General features: G+C 45.9%; 1 protein-coding gene across 1 annotated transcript in view; it reads left to right on the forward strand.

The window, feature by feature from the left end:
* Positions 1-22,048, forward strand: part of XKR6 (XK related 6) — a 323,424-nt gene that overhangs the window by 281,895 nt on the left and 19,481 nt on the right. The window contains exon 3 of the mRNA XM_035269864.3: positions 1-22,048. This exon is cut by the window's right edge and continues 19,481 nt beyond it. Within this exon, the coding sequence (XP_035125755.1) occupies positions 1-965 (965 nt within the window). The 3' untranslated portion in view covers positions 966-22,048.

Genomic DNA, 22,048 nt, shown 5'->3' on the forward strand with positions numbered 1-22,048 from the left:
GTGTCTCCTCTGTGACTTCCCTGATGTCCCTGGCTTGGGTGCTAGCCTCCTATCACAAGCTGCTGCGGGACTCCAGGGACGACAAGAAGAGCATGAGCTACAGAGGGGCCCTCATCCACCTCTTCTGGCGCCTCTTCACCATCTCATCCCGAGTGATCTCTTTTGCCCTCTTTGCTTCCATCTTCCAGCTCTATTTTGGGATCTTCGTGGTGGTTCACTGGTGCGCCATGGCCTTCTGGATCATCCATGGCGGAACAGACTTCTGCATGTCCAAGTGGGAGGAGATCCTCTTCAACATGGTGGTAGGGATTGTGTACATTTTCTGCTGGTTTAACGTCAAGGAAGGGCGGACTCGATATCGAATGTTTGCATATTATACAATAGTCCTGACCGAGAATGCTGCCTTGACGTTCCTTTGGTATTTTTATAGAGACCCGGAGACCACTGACTCCTATGCGGTGCCAGCACTGTGTTGTGTCTTTATTAGCTTTGTGGCCGGGATCGCACTGATGCTCTTATACTACGGTGTGCTGCATCCCATGGGGCCACGAGTTAAGATCCTTGCCAGCTCCTGTTGTGCCGAGCTGCTCTGGGGCATCCCTTTGCCCCCCGATGTTGAGCCCATGGCGCCTCAGACCCCTGGGTACCAGGGGACCCAGGTTACGCCCACCAGAGCCGTAACGGAACAACAGGAGGATCTCACGGCTGACACTTGCTTGCCCGTTTTCCAAGTGAGACCCATGGGGCCCCCTACCCCGTTGGGGCGTCCTTACCCCCCAGAAGGGCCCCTCATTAAGATTGACATGCCAAGAAAGCGATACCCAGCTTGGGATGCTCATTTTGTAGACAGAAGGCTAAGAAGGACTATTAACATTCTGCAGTATGTCACCCCCACCGCTGTAGGCATTCGATATCGAGACGGACCACTCCTCTATGAGTTGCTACAGTATGAGTCTTCACTCTAAGAGCATCTTGACCCAAGTTGAGAAGGGGACCTTAAGTTTGGTTTGCGGTAAACACCGCTTGCAAGAAATATAACCCTCCCTTCCCCCAGTACACAGAACCACCACCACCACCACCACCACCACCACCGCCACACCAACACCACCACTACAAAAAAAATTAATAAGTCACAACCCCTTCAAATAAGCTTTCTTTCCAGTCGCTGTATGTATACAAAGATATTCTCTATGTTTTGTAAGTAAAAACAAGAAGAAAACCTTTCTTTTGTTTTTTACACATAAGAAACAGTATTGAAAAATCCCACGCTATGGTTCATAGAGTGGAGAAGGAGGAGTTGTCTCCACTCCAAAAGAAAAAAAAAGTTTTTTACCTTACACCAAGTGTAGATCATTTATGGGATTGGTGCTGATTGAAAGAACAAAACAAAACAAAACAAAAACACAAACAAACAGAAACCTTCAACTGCCTTATGCCCTTAGGTGCTGAGTTTCATTAAGTACTGTCACATTTTCTCATGCAGAACTCTCTGGTGATTTTTGCACCACGAGAGGGAAAATTAAACAATTAAATGAAACAAATCTAAAAGCATAACAAAAACCAACTAACAAATACAACATAAAGCAATTACTCTTCCTATCTGATTATTTGTATTGAAGAAAACAAATTTACCAAAAGCAAACACATAAAACCCTCCCTCTTATTCAGTTTCTCCCTCCTCTCCTGACCTCCCCACTTCGCAGAGCCTTCTAGGAGCTCAAGGGCTGTTTGAAACTCAAATGGCTGGAGAAGCTACTTGAAGGCTGACTATGTGCCATTTTAACATTTGCCTAGCAAGAATCCATTTGTTTCCAGTGAAAAGCAAACCAGAACAAAACAAAAAGCCACCCCAATAATTCGGTAAGGACAGGACATTCTGAAGCCAATCAAAGTAGATTTCTATATACATAATCAGTAATAATAAAACTCAGCATAGTAGCAAAAAGAACGACATCAATTTAAAGGCACAATACCTAATCAGTGACTGGCAACAACAATGAGTTCCATCATTTTAAGGCTGTGAATGGTAGACGTTTATCACATGTGATATTATGTAAAAGCCTCTTCTGTTTCCATTTGGTGGGAAGCCTTAAATTGATCTGGAAAGAATTCTTCATTTTTCATTTGTGCTTTTTTTTAAAAAAAAATAACACAAAGAGGAAAACTAGAACATATATATATATATATATATATACATATATATAAAAAGTCAAAATTGTAATAACTGACCCATTTCAAAGACTGTTTGGTGCTTCTGTCTTTCACCATTGTAGTTGGCTGAAAATCATTCAGCTCACCTGGTGCATCTGGGTTGAATGGGAAATTTTGTGTGTGTAGTATGTGTGTGTTTGTGTGTGTGTGTGTGTGTGTGCCCATAGCACACATATATATGTGTGTGTCCCTGCTGCGAGGTCTTGCCAGAGATATAAAACACTGATGTAAGACGGACTTGGATTATGGCTTGGTTCAGCAGAGCATGGGGGCGGGGTCTCTGGAGTTGTCGGGGGGATGCCTCCTGCCCATGAGCCCTGGTTTGGGTGGTGAGGCTGACACCAGCAGCGGACTCCAGGCCTTAGAGGCCATGCTGTTTGGGTGAGGATTCGATTCGGCTGTTTGTTTTCTCATTGTATCAAGTTGAATTTCTGCAGGTGTTGCAAGTATGTTCAATCATTTTTAAAAGTTTTATTTTTGAAAGTATTGTTACTTTAAAGAATATTTGTGTTCTAGGGCATCGTTACAATCCCATCGTGTCTCTACTTGGGCACAAAAAAAAAAAAAGGAAAAGAAAAAAATCACAAAAAAGATATATATATAAGTATATATATATATAGACTCACACACAATATTTTTAAGTAAATACTGTTAGTCTTTGCTGTGTGTAGCTGCGATTTTTCCCCCCAAATATATCTGTTTAGGGTGCAACACCTCACATTGAACTATTCTTAACAGATGTTCAATAACTGAGGGATTTTTTTTAATGTTTGTGGAGTTATTTTTATTTTTAAACAATTATTATTCAGTGAGGCTTCTCCTTCCCACCCCTTTCATTGTTTATCTAAAAGCTTTTTTTTTTTAAGAACAAGTTTCAAATACCAGTTGTGAAACTGAATGCTCTCTTCTTTGTCTGGACTTCTGGACTTCATGCGTCCTTACTAAGCATCGTGGTGTTGTCCTCTCCCATCCCTGCCTCGGGGGTTCCCTCAGGCCTCCCTGGTGGGCAGGAGGAGAAGGAGCCCCCATCTCTAGGAAGCAGGAAGAACAGAGCACACGCAGGCCAGGCGGCAGTGAAGACCAGCCAGGAGGATCCAGCATGCCCATCAACGGGACCCCCACGTGGGCTCCTGGAGAGTTACTTGGGAATTGGAATCTAGTCAGAGGCTCTTTTCCGACTGCCTCGCAAGGGCTTGATACCTGAGCTCCGTGGTGTACTCTGCTAGGCTGGGGAAGGTGAGGCCATTGGAGGGCGGGGCATCCGCTTTAGCTAGTGGGGTCCCACCTCTTGTCTGCCTTGGGTCTGGGGCTCTGTGCACCTGGAGCTGGCCCACACCTGTCGTTGGCGCATCTTCTTTGAAATGCTCTCATGTCTCCTCGGGACGTCTGCCACTTCTGCTTGTGTTTCTGTTCTTGGATTTCTTCCTTTCTTTTTGTTTCAGCACAGTCACAGGTTTTGATTCGCCACATCTCTTTCTCTCTTGCACACTTAGTGCATGTGTGGGCATCCTGCCATGTTTACATGAAACTTACAAAGAGAATGGTGGATGCTGAGCTGACCGTGAGCACCAGGAGTTGGGATGGCAACTTCCAACTCAGGGAGGGCCTCCAGGGTCTTAGCTGCTAGGAAAAAATGAGAGACCACAGGACATTTCAGCAATCTTCATTTTCACACTTTGCTCTTGGAAAGGCATCCTCGCCCCTCCCTGGAATCCCTCCATCATGCCAGGGCTTTCTTTGCAAAGGAAATGAAAATATGTATCTGTGAGCAGCAGCAGGGAAAGGAAGGGAAAAAAGCAAGGAAAGTAGAGAGCAAGGCAGGGAAGGGGCAGGGGAGACCTGACAGCAAGGACCAGGCTGTCGCTGTGCTCTTACCATCATCCTCTAGCCGCTCCCCATGTTCCCAGCCACTGTGAAACTCTCTGGCATCATCTCACCTGGGCTCTTCTCTTCCCCACAGGCCCTTTCCCTTCCAGTGGCTGGCCCTGGGCGTCAAGGCAGGATTCCTACACACTGAGTGCTGAAACTGCCTGGTGACTATGTCTCCAGACCCAGATTACTTTGATCCTGAAAGCCGGGATACTTAAGGCTGCCCCATGGCAGGGTCACTCTGTCCCACCCTCGGCATCAGCATTTAATCTACCGTTTGTCTGAGTCCCTGACAACCCCTCAGGGCTGCTGCTTCAGCTGCTTCCCAGAGGAATGACCGTGATGTTTTTAGTTTTTTAAAAAAATTTTAAGTCTCTGGGCCCATTTCTTTCCCGGGACCCCCCTGATAAAAAATAATCAATTGCACTATTTAGGCCTAGTAAGCACGTTGGTGCCCAGAGATAGAGAATACAAAAGCGATCTCCTTTTCAATCCCTAATGACCCCGTATCAAGTATGTCCACTAAGCCCCACATTTTACTCCTATGACCACATAGAACATTTAGCTGTACTTTTTGTTCTCAGAAATTTGGTAGTATCGCCAAGCTATGACTGATGGTGTTAGAGTGTTTCTGCAAGCTCTGCTTCTCCCCTGCTCGGCAGGTCTGCCTCTTCTCCCAGCCTCTGTGAAAAAGAAAACTTCAGTCCCCTCAGATGATATTGGGGTGATGTCCCCTGAGCTCACGGCCTCAAACCTGTGACATCCAGATTGGGAGCTCCATGTCTCTTAAGGCTATAATGAGGGGTACTGGGGAGGCTTCAGGCTATCAGATCAGCTCCCACTGGCCTCACTCACCCCAAAGCTTCCCGTGTCTCCAACGCTCTCCTGCACTCTGCCTCTGGAAGGTGTCACCTGGTTCTGCAGGGTCAGGCCTATGCCAACAAGATGGGTACCAGGAATGAGATGGGTAGGACACTCACCCAAGCAGATCTGGGGCCAGAATGAAAGAGGACCCATCTCCCTTGCCCAGATATGTTGCCATCATAACACAGCCTTGGGCAGGGAAGATGACATTTCCCCATGGCCTGGGGATCCCCCACACCACACCTCCCCGGGTGCAGAATCATTCAAGACTTGATGATCCTCATGTCCCCAACCCAGTCCCTCTGCAGCCGTTCCCCCCTGAGTCCCAGGACCCTGTCTGGCCCATGGTCATGAAGGTGATTGTTCTTGCTGGGGGGTGTCTGACCCTGTCCAGATATAAACCTGATTCTCAGAAAGAAGAATTTACAGGTTTTTAAAAAGCACCAAATTACATCATTTTCTCCTTTCTTCCTCCAGTTTTTCCCCCACTGCAGAGAGGGGCAGAAGAGGAGGTCTCTGATGTGGATCTGGTTTGAAACTGCACTGGGCGGGCCACAGCCTTGCTTCTTCCTGTACATCTAAACAAGCCAGATAGAGGAAACACCACCTACCTTCTCTCCAGTTGGTCTGCTGCTTGCTCATGAGAGGGCTAGAACCAACCCCAAGCCTTGATTCCCTCAGACCTTAGCACAGTTTCTTCTCTGCATTATCCAGGGATAGAGCAAGAAGAGCACAACAGTGTGCAGGCTCAGAGCCTTTGGCTTGGAGCAAAGGATATCAGCTCCTAGAAGAGAATGACGCAGGCCATATTCTCATGCTCCTGGCTCACTCAGATGAGCTGGGCTGGGGACTGTCACCTACATTCGTTTGGCACAGATGGTAGCATTTTCTTTTCCAAGAAAAGTGGCTTCTTACTCAAAATGAGCTCTTCCAGCCCTTGTATGTCTGATGACAGCTGCTCTGGATGGTGGCTTCATGATTGAAGGAGGGGAATCTCCTTGTGTACCCTTAATTTGATTTTCTTACCAAGAAGCTAAAATCTATTCTTTCTTTGCCAAACTGAAAAATATTAACACAACCAGATTTGGTTGGGGAGGTTGAGATTTAAATTTGGATAGTGTAAAAGGAAGAGAGCTCATTGTAATTAATTTCACCAAGATCCACATGACACTCTCCAGTCAGGGAAATCTGGAGGAGCTTAAGGTAGACCCGGGGAAAACCCTGCAGGAGTGAAATGGAAGGATCCAGAGAGGTGGGCTCACCCCAGGGACTGGACCAGTCTTACAGGGAGCAGTTCTATTCATTTCACTCCCAAATATCGATTGGTCGCTAGACCCTGTTGGGCAGCCCTCCTCATGGAGCACAACACAGTTACCCCTTAGGAAGTGAACGTAAATCAATATTGGTTCCTCTTATCAAGGTCCAGCTGAGAACGAGATGAGCACAATGGGAACTTCTTTAAGCTTCCGTCTCTTTCTCCTCAGCCCAAACTGGTCACTGTCTTAGAAGCAACATTCCATTCTCACCCATGGTTCAACGTCCAGAACATGGAAGCGGCAGGGGCCAGCCAATCACAGGTTATAAACCCATGAGCTTGCAAGAGGATTCCTTCCAGCATCCTCAATCAATGTGTACCTTTCCCAATTTCAAAACATGTAAAAAGGTAAAAAGGCAACTCTACCCTCCCAGAGATTTTTTTTCTACGCCTCTTCACTGGGAAAAAAGATGATGCTTAATCTGAATTCTTGCAGTGGCAACACAAGCCCCTTTCTCACACCCATCCTTAGCTGTTCTAAACATTTCACTTCTTGCTTAAACACTGTATCTTGTGCTGTTGGCCAGCTATCAAGAGACCAGGGTGCTGCCTTGATCCTGCTGCAGCCTCCTTCCTTGGCTCGCCTGGTCCCGTCTGCCTTGTTCAGCTCTCCCTGGCACCATCTGCTCCTTACTCCTGTGGCTTTTCTTGCACTGGCTGGCAGGCCATAGCTGGTATGTCCTGGAGCCAAAGGTCGTGAGTGCTATTAATGACAGGTCCCGAGGGCAGCAGACGGACCACCGTGGGAGTTCCCCCTGCTCTTGGCCAACACCTTGTGTTGAGGGCTAAGAATAGACCGCGTCGGAAATGAGCAGGCAGGACCTAGGGACAACTGCCCCAGGCTGCCCCATCACATGGAGAACAGTGCATAGGTACCAGGAGGAGATGCTGGCCTCGTCAATCCCTAACAAAAATCCCAAGACCCCAACTCCAAAAAATCATTCTCAAACCAACGAGGACAAAGAAATAACTTCCCTTTAGTATAGTGTCAACTGGTAACCCAGTGAACTTCCTTGAATATGCAACGTTTGACCATCTGTCACGGCGGATACAGACAGCCCATTGTCTGTTACATGAGCTCCCCTGGTCTGCTTGTCCATCTTCAGCCTAGCACTGGGATCCTCAGGCCAGAGTGGGCTCAGGAGATTTGTTTTAGCTGCAGACTTCCTAGGGACTTTCCTTTAGACACAGAAAGATCAGGAAGTGTCACAGGTTGATTCAAGGTCCCCACTGTGATCATGGATAACTCACTTTACCTCTCGGTGCCTTGGCTTCTCCATCTGTAAAGTGGAGAGAAAGAAGGCCAATCTCTTCCTTCTCTCCTGCTCAGGGATGCTTGGAGGATTCGTCATTGTTGCCTGTAGCAAAGTCATCCTATGAGGAAAAGTGGTGACTTCATTTCTTGGGAAATGGATCCACAGGAGGAGAGAGTGTTTTCCGGGTGCCATGGCACCCAGAAGCCACAGGATGAACAGGGAGCACAGCGGGACAGGGAGGAGTCTCACATACTTGTAGTTCTTAGAGACTTCATAGCACTGTGAACCCAGGTCAGTGGTACCCTGGTCAGGTGACCCCGGTCACCTAACTCAAGCCGGCCACTTGTAATTCTAACACCAAATCTCCCGACATTAATTCTTCCTGAAGTATCAGAAAATATATGGAAGGATGCATTTGAACACTGATATTCATTGAGCTTTGAGCAGACAAGAGGAGTGAATGGGGAGTATTCGGAGACTGTTTTTAGGGTGGTTGCAAGCTCTTCAGGAAATCTCTCACCTTTGTTCTTCTTTATACTCTTGTAATCTCGATGCTCACCTCATCAAATGGACTCACCTTCTCTTTCCCTCTCTGCAGAGTACAGAAAAACACCACGTATTTGAGTTTTGTTTTTTTTTTTTTTAAGCAATTGCTCTATCTGTCAAAATGTGGGTCCCAAATGTGGGTTTTCTTCCCTCCTTGGCGTGCTTTGAGCGAAACCTGCAGGCAAGGATTCAGAGACAAGCAGGGCTGGAGAATAGCACTAATTTTTTTTTCTAAATCCAGGTATTCTTTTCTAATTCGAATTGGAAGTGTTACGTTGAATTTCTTTTTCTTTCCTTTTTTTTTTTTTTTTTCTTTTGAACTATGGTTTGACTGTTATCACTTCAACTACCAAGATACACTCTGAGCAAGAACACAGACCGTCCTGAGAGCCTCCACTCTTCTCAGGACCCGGAGTGAGGGCAGGTGGGAGCCCAGGAGCCACTGGGGTTCCAGGAGGGCCAGCCATGAGGCTGATTTTCTATCGGTTCTGAGAATCTTCTTGGAAAGAAAAATTCCAGAAGCTTCAGCTATTCTGCATCAGTCAACCTGGCTCTGGCCTTTTCCTTAAAGTTCAGGTGTATTTTGCTATAGAAATTCCCACCCAGAAAAAAAGGCCATCCTGGAACTGTCCCTAAATGAGATGGAGCTCGCACGAGCAGGTCTTGGTGGCTGCTGCCAACGCCTCCTGCTCGTTTCCAGTGGAGCCCTGACCAGAACTCCTTTCCCTCCTGCTCTGACCCTGCTCTCTGAGGTTAATATTATTGTTTTGACAGCACAAGGGACAAGATCATAGTCTGGAATTCAGGAGTGACTTGTGCTTGGCCATGCATCTGACTGTTCTATGGCTAGGTCAAGTCCTGCTGGGATGGTTTATTTCCACAAGGTATTTCTGATAGTAACAGAAGGAGAGAATGCATGAGCCCTCATACCCGATTCTCCGTTCTCATCAGCACCTGCTTTTGACTGGGATGGATGGTGAATGAACTGTCCCAAATTTGACTTTGAAGATGGACACATGGAGCCACGGGGAACAACAGGACTCAGTAGATGGGCTGGAAGAAGGTGACGAAGAGGAAGGCTTCCTGAAGTATGTGGGAGGAGAACATGAGCGGCCATCTAGTCACTCCTTCCTATACTCTCTGGGGCAGAAATAGAAAAACATATTCTTTTCAAACAGAGGAAATTGATTTTACGGAGTGACGTGCTTAAGCATTTTTAAAAAATAAAACAAAAGGGTCAGAGAAAACATCTAAAAGGAGAGGCACATTCTCAAGAACAGATCATGTTATTGGAAGTAAAAAATCCAGGACTTTATCCTTCTACAGACCTAAGTCAAGTCACTCTTAGGGCCAATTTCTCTTTCTGTAAAATGGGAAGAATATTGTTTACCTACCTCACAGGGGTGTTGTGAGGATTAAGTCATCGGAGCAGGTGAAGCGCTTTGAAGATCAGTGTATCCTGGTGATCAGGCTTGCTTCCTATTTAAAAATCTAAACACCGGTTAAGCACCTACGGTGTGCAAGGTGCAGTGGAGGAAGGGAACCTGATCAGATTCCTCCACTCTCTTTTGATTAATGGGTATATTTTTAAAAGATTCCAAGAGGACAGAATAACAGAGTTGTCTCAATGTGGGTCAAGAAAGGTGTTCTCTGTCTTTCTGCCCCAGAAAAGCTACTCTCCTCTCCTCCAATATTTAGACAAGAAGGAAGGCCTTTACATTCTTTGACTTCTATCAGAGAATGCTCTTGTGGAAAGCAAACACATACTGGTTGTTCTACTTCCTTTGTGGGAAAATGAAGGCAAAAAGCAGTGATAATTCCTTGTGACCAGCACATATGGTTCTGTTATTTCCGTTTTTCCTTCTAGGCTCAGCTTCAGTTTTGCCATAACCTTTTCTTCTGTCTTCAGACCCAGAGAACAAATCACTTATGCTGTCCTGGAATAGCTGGGGATTTGGGCTGGTTGGTTTCCTTGGAGAGTCTGGCACACTGTTGTTTGCTGGAAAGTCGTGGCTTCCAAAGACAAGGGTCTTTACTCGAAAACAAATCAAAACATGTGACTGCCATATATATATATATATATTTTTTTTTTTTTTGGTGGGAGGATTTTTCAGTTTCTTAGCTGCCTCACATAAAGCAAAATCTTTTAAAATTTCTCATTTATTTTTCCATGTGCAAAAAATTCTTCCCTTCCCAAACACACTCAGTGAACCTAGTCTGGATTCTAAACTGTAGCGCATCTCAGAGGATTCAAACGATTTGTACAGTGCCATGCTGGAGGTTCTCTAATTTCTACAAAGAGCCAAACCACCTACTGAGCTAAGCAGGTTGGAATTCCAGCCCCAAATCGAAGCTTTCTGGAAATGCTCCCAGAGCCTTTTAGCTTTAGGAGTGCCCTTTCAGTATTGCTAGGGCAGTCTCCCCAAATCCTCAGAAATCTGCCTGCCACAGAACATCCTCGGAAGCCAGTGGAGGCTTCCTCTGCATATCAGAACCAGAGAGAAGCCACTTGTATTGTGAAAAGCATTATATGATGCCAGCCTTTAAGAAAAGAAGAGTTACTTTCTTTTCCTTTCAGAGGGAAAAAAGGATGGAGAGAAAGGAAAGGTGATTTGATTTGAAAATAGCTCTTTGGTTGCTATAAGAGACGTGAGACTGAAGTCCACGGTGGCCTGTACCTTGGACATGGGACGGCCAAGGCCCGTGGTGAGTTTCCTTAGGCAGCTGAGGTCGTACTGAGGCACCATGCTCCTTTCCTTTCAACCAACTCCAGGCTAAAGGAAAGGGGGCTTCAGCTTTAGTGCTGCCAACTTGCCCAGGTCATCCTGAGAGTCTCAGCCACGTCTCTGCCCCTTTCCAGCCTGTGTTCAGGAGGGGCCCCCGGTGTTGATTCCAAAAGGCCTTCCTTCTTCGAGGCCCATGCTTCCACGCACATTGCTTCAGGTCAGAGCTATCTGTCCAAATGCAACCCCTGCAGCCTTTTCACTTGCCTTGACACCGCTGCTACTGCATGCTTCCCCAAATACGCCCCCGCCCCTGCAGGAGCTGTCATTTCACCCCCACTGAGACAGGGCCTCCAGCACTGCAGTGGGCCCAGCCTGCCTAAAGCCCAGGACAGGCTCTGCTTCTCCCTTTTTTAAAATCCATGTGCCTTTAAAAGGCGTGGCCCTGGGTCCTAGTTGAGCCTTGACAGAAGTGGAGGGCTGGAGAGAGGAACAGGTGATGTTACTTAGGCAGTTAGGACACTCACTGATAACCTGTGAAGCCAATGTGGGCCACTAAGTGAAAATGCTGTTGTCACAGCGGCTGGGCTGTCTAGGGCATTCTATCTTCAAAATAACAACAGCAGTCCTTGCGATGTGGTTGCTCACATCTCCCCCTGCTAACTGCTAACCTCTTGCCACCTGCTTATTGATGGCTTTGTTTGTATTTGTTTGAAATTACATTGATTTTTAAATGCCAGAGAGAGAGAGCCAGCTGAAAGCCACATGAACTCTGAGATGATCTGAGATTATGAAATTACCGGGAATTATGCAGAACAGAGAGCTGCATGATCGTATAACCACATTCAAAGCTTATTGATCCATCGAGATATGTAAATGTGCCAGTCTTGGGCATATTAGATGTATATATACGTATGTATCTGTTTCTTAAAGGGCTGAACCAGTTTAATGAAACAGAATATTCTAATGTTTAGGGCTCTTGCCGGACTTGAAATTGACCTAGCCTAGATGGCTTTTTCCTTCTCCCAGGCACAGGGTCATGAAGAAACCACCCGAGCTGGTGTTTGCCTTCGTTTCCTTCATGAGTGACAGAAAGCCAATAGCAGGGTTCTCCTGGGACTGGAGAGGTTCTTTAGTTGCTGCCAGTGTTCTCAGTAGATTCACAGCACAACCTGGGAGCCCCAGGAAGCTTCTTTCTAAACAACTCCCTGCAAGTTCTGGAATTTAAATCATACCAGGTACATCTGATTCTTTAGTGCAGCAGCTGCCACAGTGGGGAAAGAGAGGGGAGTGTGCTGTGGACAGGGAAGCTTGGACGTTACCACTCTGAGCCTGGCCAATGGTAGATGATCTTTGGCTGCCAGGATCTCTGGCCAGTGACAACCAAACCTGCTCTGTCCAGCTCCCCTACACCAACAATCTCTGCAGACAAGGTCGAGGCTGGCCCCATGAAGCGATGAGGACTTGGAGAAGGTGTCTCCCCTGCCTAAATACGAAGTCCTCCTGGCATCTCTAGTAGCCAGGAGACACTGCAGGGCAACTGCTTTGCGGGAGGCAGAACGCATGTTTAGGCAGGACTGCATACCTCCCCACAGCAGCGGTGGTGATGACAAGTCTGAGGTCTTTCAGACAGACTTCAGCAGAAACCCAGGTGCCCACAGTATGAAAAGCCACCCAGAGCCCCTTCTGCCCTTGGACAGAATTGGCATAACCGGAGAGACATGATACCTGGTCATGTGGGAAAAGAGCGCTTAGGTGAGCTGAAGGAAGCAGGTGCTCCTGAAGCAGGGTGTGCTGAACCCTAAGGTTCTTTCTGGAGCAGAGTCCGGTTCTGATCCTCCTCCTTTGGCTGGAGGAGCACGGGAGGCTACCTGCAGTGTTGGGATCTGTGGTCTCTGGATGTTTCTGATTCAGGCAGAGGCTTTGTAAGAGTCCACCTGGAAGACCTGGTATCAGGTGTGAGGCAATCACAGGGTCTGTCCCAGCCCGAAGAAACCCTTTCAAGCCCACATCCCCAGAGGTAGCTTTGGGTCCTGTCCTCTAAACTGTCATGTGTGCACAGCCTGTGTCTCCTGACACCCAGGGTGTGGCATGTGGCCAGTGGCTGCAGATGGTCATGCCAGCACCAACCACCCAGTCTCCCCCCTCCACTGCCTCTTCTTCCCCTGGCATGGTAGCCCCGGTCATGAGAGCAGCAGACTGACTCTGCTTCCCCTACATTCCAGCTTCCACAACCCCCTATCTCCAGCCCAATCTCTAGTGTACAAAATTTTCATTATCTTTTTCCTCCCATGGACCCTTTTGTGCCAAGACATGTTTTTAAGAAACTTTTTTGTTTTTTGTTTTTCTGGTGTCACAGAAAATTGGCTTCTTGGGGTAGGAAAAAAAAAATCTGAAGAGGACATGGGAAGATGACAGTCCCATCCTGGAAGGTTGATCGTGCCACTCTGCCTTCTATATGGTGGTTTTCTTTTACTTTAAAAAAAATTACACATTTGTTGCAGAAAAAAGTTGGGGGCTTAGGGAGTGAAGAAAGAAGGAAAGAAGGAAGCGAGGAAAGAGAGAAGAGGAAGAAGGAAAGGAGCCCCTTGAGTGTCACCGTCATCTCCTAATGTCTGGGGCTGCCACAGTGGTTTGCTGTTCCAAGCAAATCCATTTTTCTTCCTGTAGCTGGGCTGAGCTTTCCAGCACTTTCTGGCTCTGTGTGTGCCTGAGAACAGGCCACGGGATGCTGGCTCTGGCCTCACTGACTTTGCCCCGCAGGGTTTTCTTGGGCTTCTCTTGTGCCTGGTCACGGGCTGTCTCAGCCCCTCCACCTGCTGCAGGGAGGCAGCCAGCGGAGGCCAGGAGGCTGGAATCGAATCTCTCTTCTCATAACAACGGTGATTTTCTTGCATTTGCTTAGCTTTTCTTGGATACTTTTCCCCCAGGAAGCGTTCCCATGTTCACTCCATAAGGTTGAAGATGCTGCTAACTGATGCTCTCCAAAGCAAAACTAGTTGAACTTCTCAGGTCATTCAAAGCCTTGAGTATATACAATTTGTGATTTTCCCTAAAGGGCTAACAAAATATTCTCACTGCTCCTGTCTACCCTGAATGTTGGCTGGCTGACAAACAGGTTGGTGTGCGTGTAGTTTTGGGTTTTCAGGAAACAGAGTCCTAACTACCATTACTTTTGAGATTTCAAATATTTACCCCCCCCCACCACCACTGAACCTGTGATTGAGCAAGCATGCATATATAAAAGGAAAGTTTGAGGACTTGGCAACTCCAAGCTAATAGCAGGTGCCACGTTTCCTCTTCCGGTTTCACTAGGACAGGAAGTGTGCTCACTGCGTGAAGTTTTAGTCACTGTGTGAAACTCACCTTCTCCAGCTGGGATTCTTTTCCTTCTTCCATTTGCCTTCATGGCATCCAGTCCTCATGGTTAGTTCTTACATCCTGAGAAGAGCTGAGTGAATAGACTATAGCTTCCAAAGCTCATACCATGTCTTCCTTTACTCTGGAGTTTGCTGGTATTAAAAATAGTCTATAGTGAACTATAGGCTAAGGAGAAAGCATGTGACCTGGGCCTTCCTAGATGAAGGTTCATGACCCCCTCCTGTTACCCAAAGTCTCAACCTAAAGGAATAGAAATGAGCTGATTTCTTGCCCTCATCTCTGTGGGGAAGATCTCTGTGGAAGTGATGTAGTCAAAGCTTTGGGGGAGGGCTAGGAAGTAATCTTGCCCTTGATCACCCTCAAACTACACAGGTATTGCTTATTGACACCTGTGTGACGGGTCACAGAGAGCCCTTATGCATATGATTGATGACATGCTACATAACTAATGCTCTGTTTGGATGGGGAAAGAAGCCCTTATTCTTAATTAATTTAACTGAGCACCTATTAAATGCAAAACATAGTCTTTGCCCACGGATAAAGTCAAAGGGGAGGGAAAATACTGAATGAAAATTCCCAAGGTGTAAATGCTAAGAGCAAAATCTTCACCTCTCACTCCTAGCAGCTCAGAATGCTGTTTGCCATTTAGACTTCACCTAGTACAGTTGCTGGACCAGTTCTTGGAGTACCAAGAACCTTATGTAAGTGGAAAGGCAGAGGCATGGAAGACAGCAAAATGGGCAGAAACCACTGTTCTAGAACCACAGGCAGAGACTCCCAGATACTCTAGTCTGTTATTGTAGGAGGTGTGTAGTGGAAAATAGCCTAATAGGAGACCCAGGGGAAGGGAGGTGGTGAAGAGGTGGCTTTTCTGTTCCCATGAAGGAGCTAGAGAAGCCTCCTTGCAAATGGAGAACTCTTCTGGTGGAAGTCTTTTGTTTGGCCCTGTTTTCCATGCACCAAAAGTAGTCTTGGGTAAATCACTGAGACTGTTGAAAGGTGATAGGAATCATTCCTTTTCCTCATACTGAACTTGGGAGCATCACTTTTAGTATAGACAAGCATCAGAATTTGAAAAACAATTTTAGCTACAACCTCCAGCTCAAAGAAATAAGTATATCACAGAGGCTATGGGGTGGGACCCTGCCCCACCTGATAAGTAGCCTCTTGTCTTTGGGAGAAGCATTGGTCCACGTTTGGGAAGAAAGGCCCCAGCACAGGGAGACATTTTGATCCTAACAGCAGGTCTCCCTATCTTGTCACCACTAGCTTGGACAGTAGAAAGTAAGTACTGGGATGCTGCAGGTCACACCAGCATGGCCAGTTGACCTCCCTTGTCCAACCCAGACCTAGAGTCAGGAAGGACAATGGCTGTAGAGAACACTGTGGCCCTGTATCCCCCACACCATGTTCAGATCTTCCTGCCACAGATACAGGTTCCCCATTGCCATGTGGGATGTGGCTCCCTGCCTGGAAGGAGAACCTAGGAAGGAGTATTTCAAGGCTGGCAAGTATGCTAATAAAAATTAAAATGCCGTTTAATATCCACTCTGCAGTACTCCACTGCCTCCTCTCCTTTTCCAGTTCATCAGTGGCACATTTAACTCTTGGTGCTCCAGATGGCCGAGGACTTCCATTTTCTCAGCCAGACTATGAGGATGGAGTGATGTTGACTCAGAGTCAACACCCATGGTTCTCAGCTATGTGGACAGATGTGGACATCTGTCTGTCCTCACTAATCTAGACCTGGTGCTATTTGTGGCAAACTGTGCCTATGGATGTAATTTCTTTCATTTTCTTTCTTTCTTTTTAATGCTTTGCAACTGAGTAATTATGCTAGAAAGATTTCCATGTAGGGCTTTCCTCAGCACAAGACTTTTGTCCTTTTTTTTAAAAACTTTTTTAGGAGGGCTGGGTTTTCAGTGTCTGAGACCCCTCATTTTTTTTTTTAAATGAAACTTTTTTCTTTTCTATTAGCCAAAAAAAATCACATTAAAAGAACAATGTCATGCTCTTTCTTCCCTCTCTCCCTGCTGAGTTGGAAGGGACAGATGCACATGGGCTGGGAGCTTTTGAATCAATTGCTCAAAAGACTTTTCTGTTCCCCCACCATGGCGAGGTCAGGGCAGTGACAACAATTTAACTTCTCGAACCTTGTGGTGCCTTTTCTCGTGGTGCTTCTCTGTTGTGTAACTCCACTCAAGGCGGCCACTTGCAGCAAACAGCAATGCCAGCAATTGGTATTACGTGCCAGTGCAGTAAAAGACTTTAATGTATAAATATATACATAGATATAGGTATAGATATATCACTATAGTTATATAACTATATAATTGAGGTTCTGATGCAGCTTTGGTGGGAGTTGATTATTCCTCTGCAAAAATATATACTACTCAACTGGAACTAATGGCTGTCTTGAGGATATTGACATTTGGAAAGGGCACCAACAGATGAGATGGGTTACTCTCCTGTGACAAGTTTTCTTCTTCATTCTTGTGAAAGTTGCTGTCTCCATAACACAGAATATTTGCTAAGGGAGCAAAGTGCAGCTTCTTTTGAACTTCCTTTGGTGCTGATATATATTTATTTTAATTCTTTGTTTGTTTTGCTTCCCCATTAGTGGTCCATAAGCTGCTTTTTCCAAAATCTTGACTCAGCAATCAAAGGTGGCAGGGGACAGTTTGGGAATAAGAGGCTGGAAGTTGGGCATCCCTCACTTCATGTCCTGACTCAGTTTCCCCTGTGACCTGCCTAAGTCCCACACATGGGTTCTCTATCTACAATGAGAATCATAAAATTTCCTTACCTCATGGGGAAGAGTAACTTAAAAGGATTAATTGATGATACTGAATCACTAGATCATTATTAATTTGGAGACAGCAACTTGACATGTTTTTAAGAACTTGTTTATATGTTGCTAAGACTTAAATTTGGGGGTTTTGTTTTGTTCTCTCATTTCTCCATCTCTGCTATGTTTTCTGTCCTGCCTTTGGCAATACCTTAAACATTCTGTAACTGATGGAGATTCACCTAGGGCGTTGGGTAGTGCTCATTTCTCCTGAGGGAACAACATCACTAACACTGTATAAGGTGCTAGAATCAAACCTCATTTTATATACTTTGGTTCTTAAAGAAAAACTAAACATGCAGAATTCTTTCTGTGAAGCCTTACTATAGATTGCTATAGCCAATTGTTTATCCAAAAAGTGAGACAGAGAGAATAGAAAATAAAGATAAGATGCAGAGATTCTGTATAGTGTAATGAAAAGACCTTTGCTATTTCTTATATTAATGTAAACTATCATATATATATATTTATATACATATATATATATGCTTGAGGCAGATAGAATGGAAAAATGTACAGTATGCTCATCTTTATTTTGTCAGTTCATTCACAACTTTTAGTATACACGCAAGAGAGGTTTACATTGGGTATGGGATAAAGGATGCCCAGTGAGATATGGGAAATTATTCATCTTTCGGTTCTGTTCCACATGTTATTAGAAAGAGTAGGCTGAATGTAAGGAAAGGGGAATCAGTCAAAACGTAGATGTGCTTTTTTAAATGTTCTGAGCATCGATGTTATGCTTTTGTGTCATTTCTTCTTTCTTCCAAGGTGTCTCTACAGCGCTGTAAAAATATCCCCTGTCTAGGGCGTTAACCAATGTTTACCTCAAGAAAGCTTAAAAAAAAAAAAAAAAAAGAAGCAGTTGTTTTTCCCATCTCTTAAAAACTAGTGTCCCCCTAACCAAAATGTGAGGCATTTCCACAGAAGTTCAGCAAGAGAAGAGAACCATTTCTGAGACTTTCCTTCATGTCCCCTTCCTTTTCCACCATACCCTACCCACTTTAGTTACTAATGAAAGAATACAAGAGATGAGTTTTGACCAGAAGTGGGTTAGGATTTGATTAAAGTGTATTACTGGTGAATATAAACTTCACCAGGACTAGCGGCGCAGGGTCCTTTCAAAGGATGGCTGCTTACTTCAGATGTTTCGTGCTAGCGTGTGTGTGTGTGTGTGTGTGTGTGTGTGTGTGTACTGTATATATGTTTCAGTGTATGAAATGTCTGGTGGACAGAGAACAAAATACTGCAAACAGAAATGAACAGGAATAAATATATATCAGATGCTATTTCATCAGATGATGCACTTGTTCACCTTGATGAGAAGCCACTGTTTCACAACTATGCAATCTTCCCGTTTTTCTCCCCACCTTCACCTTAGATTTCCAAATTGTTTTCCATAACTCTCACAGATTTTTTCCTTTGTACAAGACTCCAGTATCCAATCCCTGGTTCAAGGTGAGCATGCTACAGTGATTCTTTTCCTAAATTTAAGAGCTAAAGAAAAAAATTCCTTTTCTTTAATTGGAAATGATTCAATGTAACCTCGTTTGGTTCTGTAAGTGAACTGATGTGTATTTTGTTTCGGTTACATGTTTACAACTTGTTTTCATCCTCTTCTTGGTTCGAAATATTTATTTTCTTTATGGATTCTACTTTTTATATATGTTTTGGGGATGTGCTGACTTAAGGCAAGAAAAAATTTGGCTTAAGTGGAAAAATGAGCATGTGACCTCTGGGGTCGGGAGAGGGGAGATCATGTGTACCTGCAGCTGGATTAGTACCTACATCATGGTCCGGAGTCAAGACCATGGCAGGGAATCTGGTGGACTCTGGGGAGGATCTGACCTGGTGTTTTTCTTTCTTTATTTGTGGTCATCTCTACGGAGTAACCTGTCCCCAGAGGGTGGACTAGTATTTTCTGCCTTAGCTTTAGGCCAACTGTGTCCTTCCCAGCTACTCTACCCAGTGCCAAATCCCATGTCCCTGCTGTTGCACCGTGGACTCTTAATACCTTTCCTTCCCTGTCAGCCACTGATGACAACTTGCCCAAGTGGGGTTAATGCATCTACTTTCATTTCAGAAGTTAGATATAAAGGGAATCTTTGAGAGCCCAATGTCAAAAGCGCTCAGGAAATTGGCCCTAGACTGCGTGCCATTTGGAAGCATTTGAAATTGACTCATAGTTGCAGAGGAGAGCAGCAGGTTCTCACCCATTTACAAACTACCATCAAGACAGTTCAGCTAAGAAAGGCTTTGAGAGGTTTAAAAAAAAATAGTTGAAAGAAGAGAGGTCACAGGGTTACACAAAGCACAAACTCTGCAGGGGAAGCCCTGTATGCAGAAGGCAGCTTTGTAACTTCTCTAGTTGTCTGCACAAGTCTGAGTTTTGCACACAGTTTACAAATCTTGCACAAGGTGGCTGAGCCATCCAAGACAGTTTTTAAAAGAGAAATCCAGACACTGCCTAACTGCTCCAGCACAACATGCTTCCACTCCTCAGCTGGTGGGAGCTGAGGTGAAATTCCTTTGGAATGAGGAAGGAAGGGGGTCCTTTGATGAGGTGCTTTGCCTCTAGGGGCCTCATTCCTTGCCTCTCCCAGTCCTGCACATTCTCGTAGCTACTCAGGGGATCTGAACGAAGAGCTATTCATTTGCTTTTGTCTTGTTCTGTAGATCACGCCTGCTGAGACCCATCCCAGGAATTACTCATTCTTTGGTTTTCTTCCTTATATATAATAGGAACAAGGGTTCCTCTTTTCCTGCGAGTATTTTGGAGACCTTCAGCATTTTCCTGGGGCCTAGCTCTGCATAACCAGACCCCAAGAAGCTTACCCAAATCTAACTTGTCTTTAAGGCTCAGAAATTCCATAGGAGATCTGTTCCAGGACACCATGAAATTTCCCAACTCCTGGCCCTCCCTAAAAATCAGCTGTAGATTCAAAGGGACCTCTTGAAGGTTGCCAGGGTCTGGGACTATGACCCTAGTTCCCTCTAGCCTGCCCTATCAGCACTCAGCCTTCCAGGTCTTCACCCACCTTGGGCAGAGTAAAGAGTGGCCAAAGGTTAGAAGTGGTCGAGATCCCTCACTCCTTGCTTGCCCAGGGCCAAGTCAGAGTGCCCAACACCCATTTGGGGACCTCTCTGGGAAGGGACATGCCCTCCTCTGCAGTCTGCAGCATTGTTGAGTTTCTGCCCAAATCTAGACACTGTCCGGAAGCCTGACAGTTCATTCCCAGCACATAGAGCCTTTGCTGGAAAAATATTCCCTGTCAGAGTGGATAACTGTGGCCTTGTGTTATGTAGGTTCTTGCCATCGAGTCGGCCTTGATATCCTGCATGGCCCGTGGATGTACAGTCCTGAATACCAGGCCAGAGAGGTCATGGATGGCCCAGAGCCCTGCCGGGCTGGCTGCTTCTGAATAAGGAATCTGGTCAGAGATGTTGTGCTTCTCCTGATGGGAGTAGAAGACAGTTCCATTAGAGGAAAGAAGCATTTAGAATTACTGGAGTCTCAGGAATGTCATGTGTCAGATCAAATCCAGTGTGGTCTGAGCAGGTGACATCAGTGATGCAGAGGCCTTTTGGGGAGGATGAGAGGACTCAGATTCCACTGACAGTAACCAAGGGCCACAGATGTGTCACGCTCTGCGCCCAGTGCCTCCATATAAAACATCTCCTCTAAATCCTGGGGATCATTTGGTGAGGTGCGATATCGCACCCCATTATACAAATGAGGAAACTGATGTTCAGGGCGTCCTCACACTTGCATAGGGTCCCATGGTCAGTCAGGGGTTCGGCTGGGGGCAGACCTCGGTATCTCAGTTCTGCTCCATCCCTAGTGGTTCTGCTGCTCTTCCAGGTGGACTCCACCTCCTCCACCTCCCCACGGCTCACAAACCCCAGGGAGCTCACAGTGCCTGGCGGGGAATGTTTGGGATGAAAGCCAGGAAGCCCCAGCATTTTTGTTTGCATTCAGTTGGCCAGAGCAGCTAGGAGAAGGATGGCTAAAGTTCAGGGATGATTAATGAATTAAGGTGTCACCATGGAAGAAGATGCCTGCTTTCCAGAGGTCACCCTGAGTTACCTCTTCAGTTATGTTCCGGAGGAGCTCTGTGGACTAGTCTTCCCAGAAGCACTTCAAGGTGTCTGCTTTGCTTGTCTTGAGAACGTTCGTGTCTCTCTGTCTTGTTTTATTTTTGTTCTCCATGACCTTGAGAGATGACTTTCAGATAAATGGATTATTTCCCTAAGGATACAGAGGGGATGAGAAGTTAGAGTTAGAACAAATTAAGAAATTGAAGCTTCACAGGGTCAGTTCTGAGTTTTTTGCAGACAGTGGCTGTGACTCAGCAGTGAGAAGGAGCAGTCCAGAAGGGACCCTGTGCTGGGCTGGGGAGGAGGCAGGCTAAGGTTGGGGATGACCATGCCAGGGCTTGGTAACTGGTGTTTGCTCCTGTCCTCACTGCTCCTGGGCTGGCCATTGCTTTCCATGAGCCCCACTATCCCCATCTCTAAAATGCAGAGGCGAGCTTGGTAACCTCTGTGATTGATTCAAACGAGAAAGATACTGAAACAGTGAGCCAGGCAAATGCATTAGATGAAATTTCTGGAATGATGAATGGACACCTTTGGATTTGGGAACAGAAATCACTATAGACCCTAAGTCAACGAATGCAAATACCAGCATCAAACTAGCAGGCTGAAGACAGTGATTTTCACTTTCATGTGAACTGATTTAAAACAATAGAAATGAGAGAAGATGCCAGCTGCAGTGGTTCACACCTGTAATCCCAACACTTTGGGAGGCCGAGGTGGGTGGATCACCTGAGATCAGAAGTTTGAGACCAGCCTGGCCAACATGGTGAATCTCTGTCCCTACTAAAAATACAAAAATTAGCCAGGTGTGGTGGCAGGCATCTATAATCTCAGCTACTCGGGAGGCTGAGGCAGGAGAATTGCTTGAACCCGGGAGGTGGAGATTGCAGTGAGCAGAGGTCACACCACTACACTCCAGTATGGGTGATTGAGCAAG

This window comes from Callithrix jacchus, chromosome 13 (assembly GCF_049354715.1).
Source record: "Callithrix jacchus isolate 240 chromosome 13, calJac240_pri, whole genome shotgun sequence".
Classification (NCBI taxonomy): domain Eukaryota; kingdom Metazoa; phylum Chordata; class Mammalia; order Primates; family Cebidae; genus Callithrix; species Callithrix jacchus.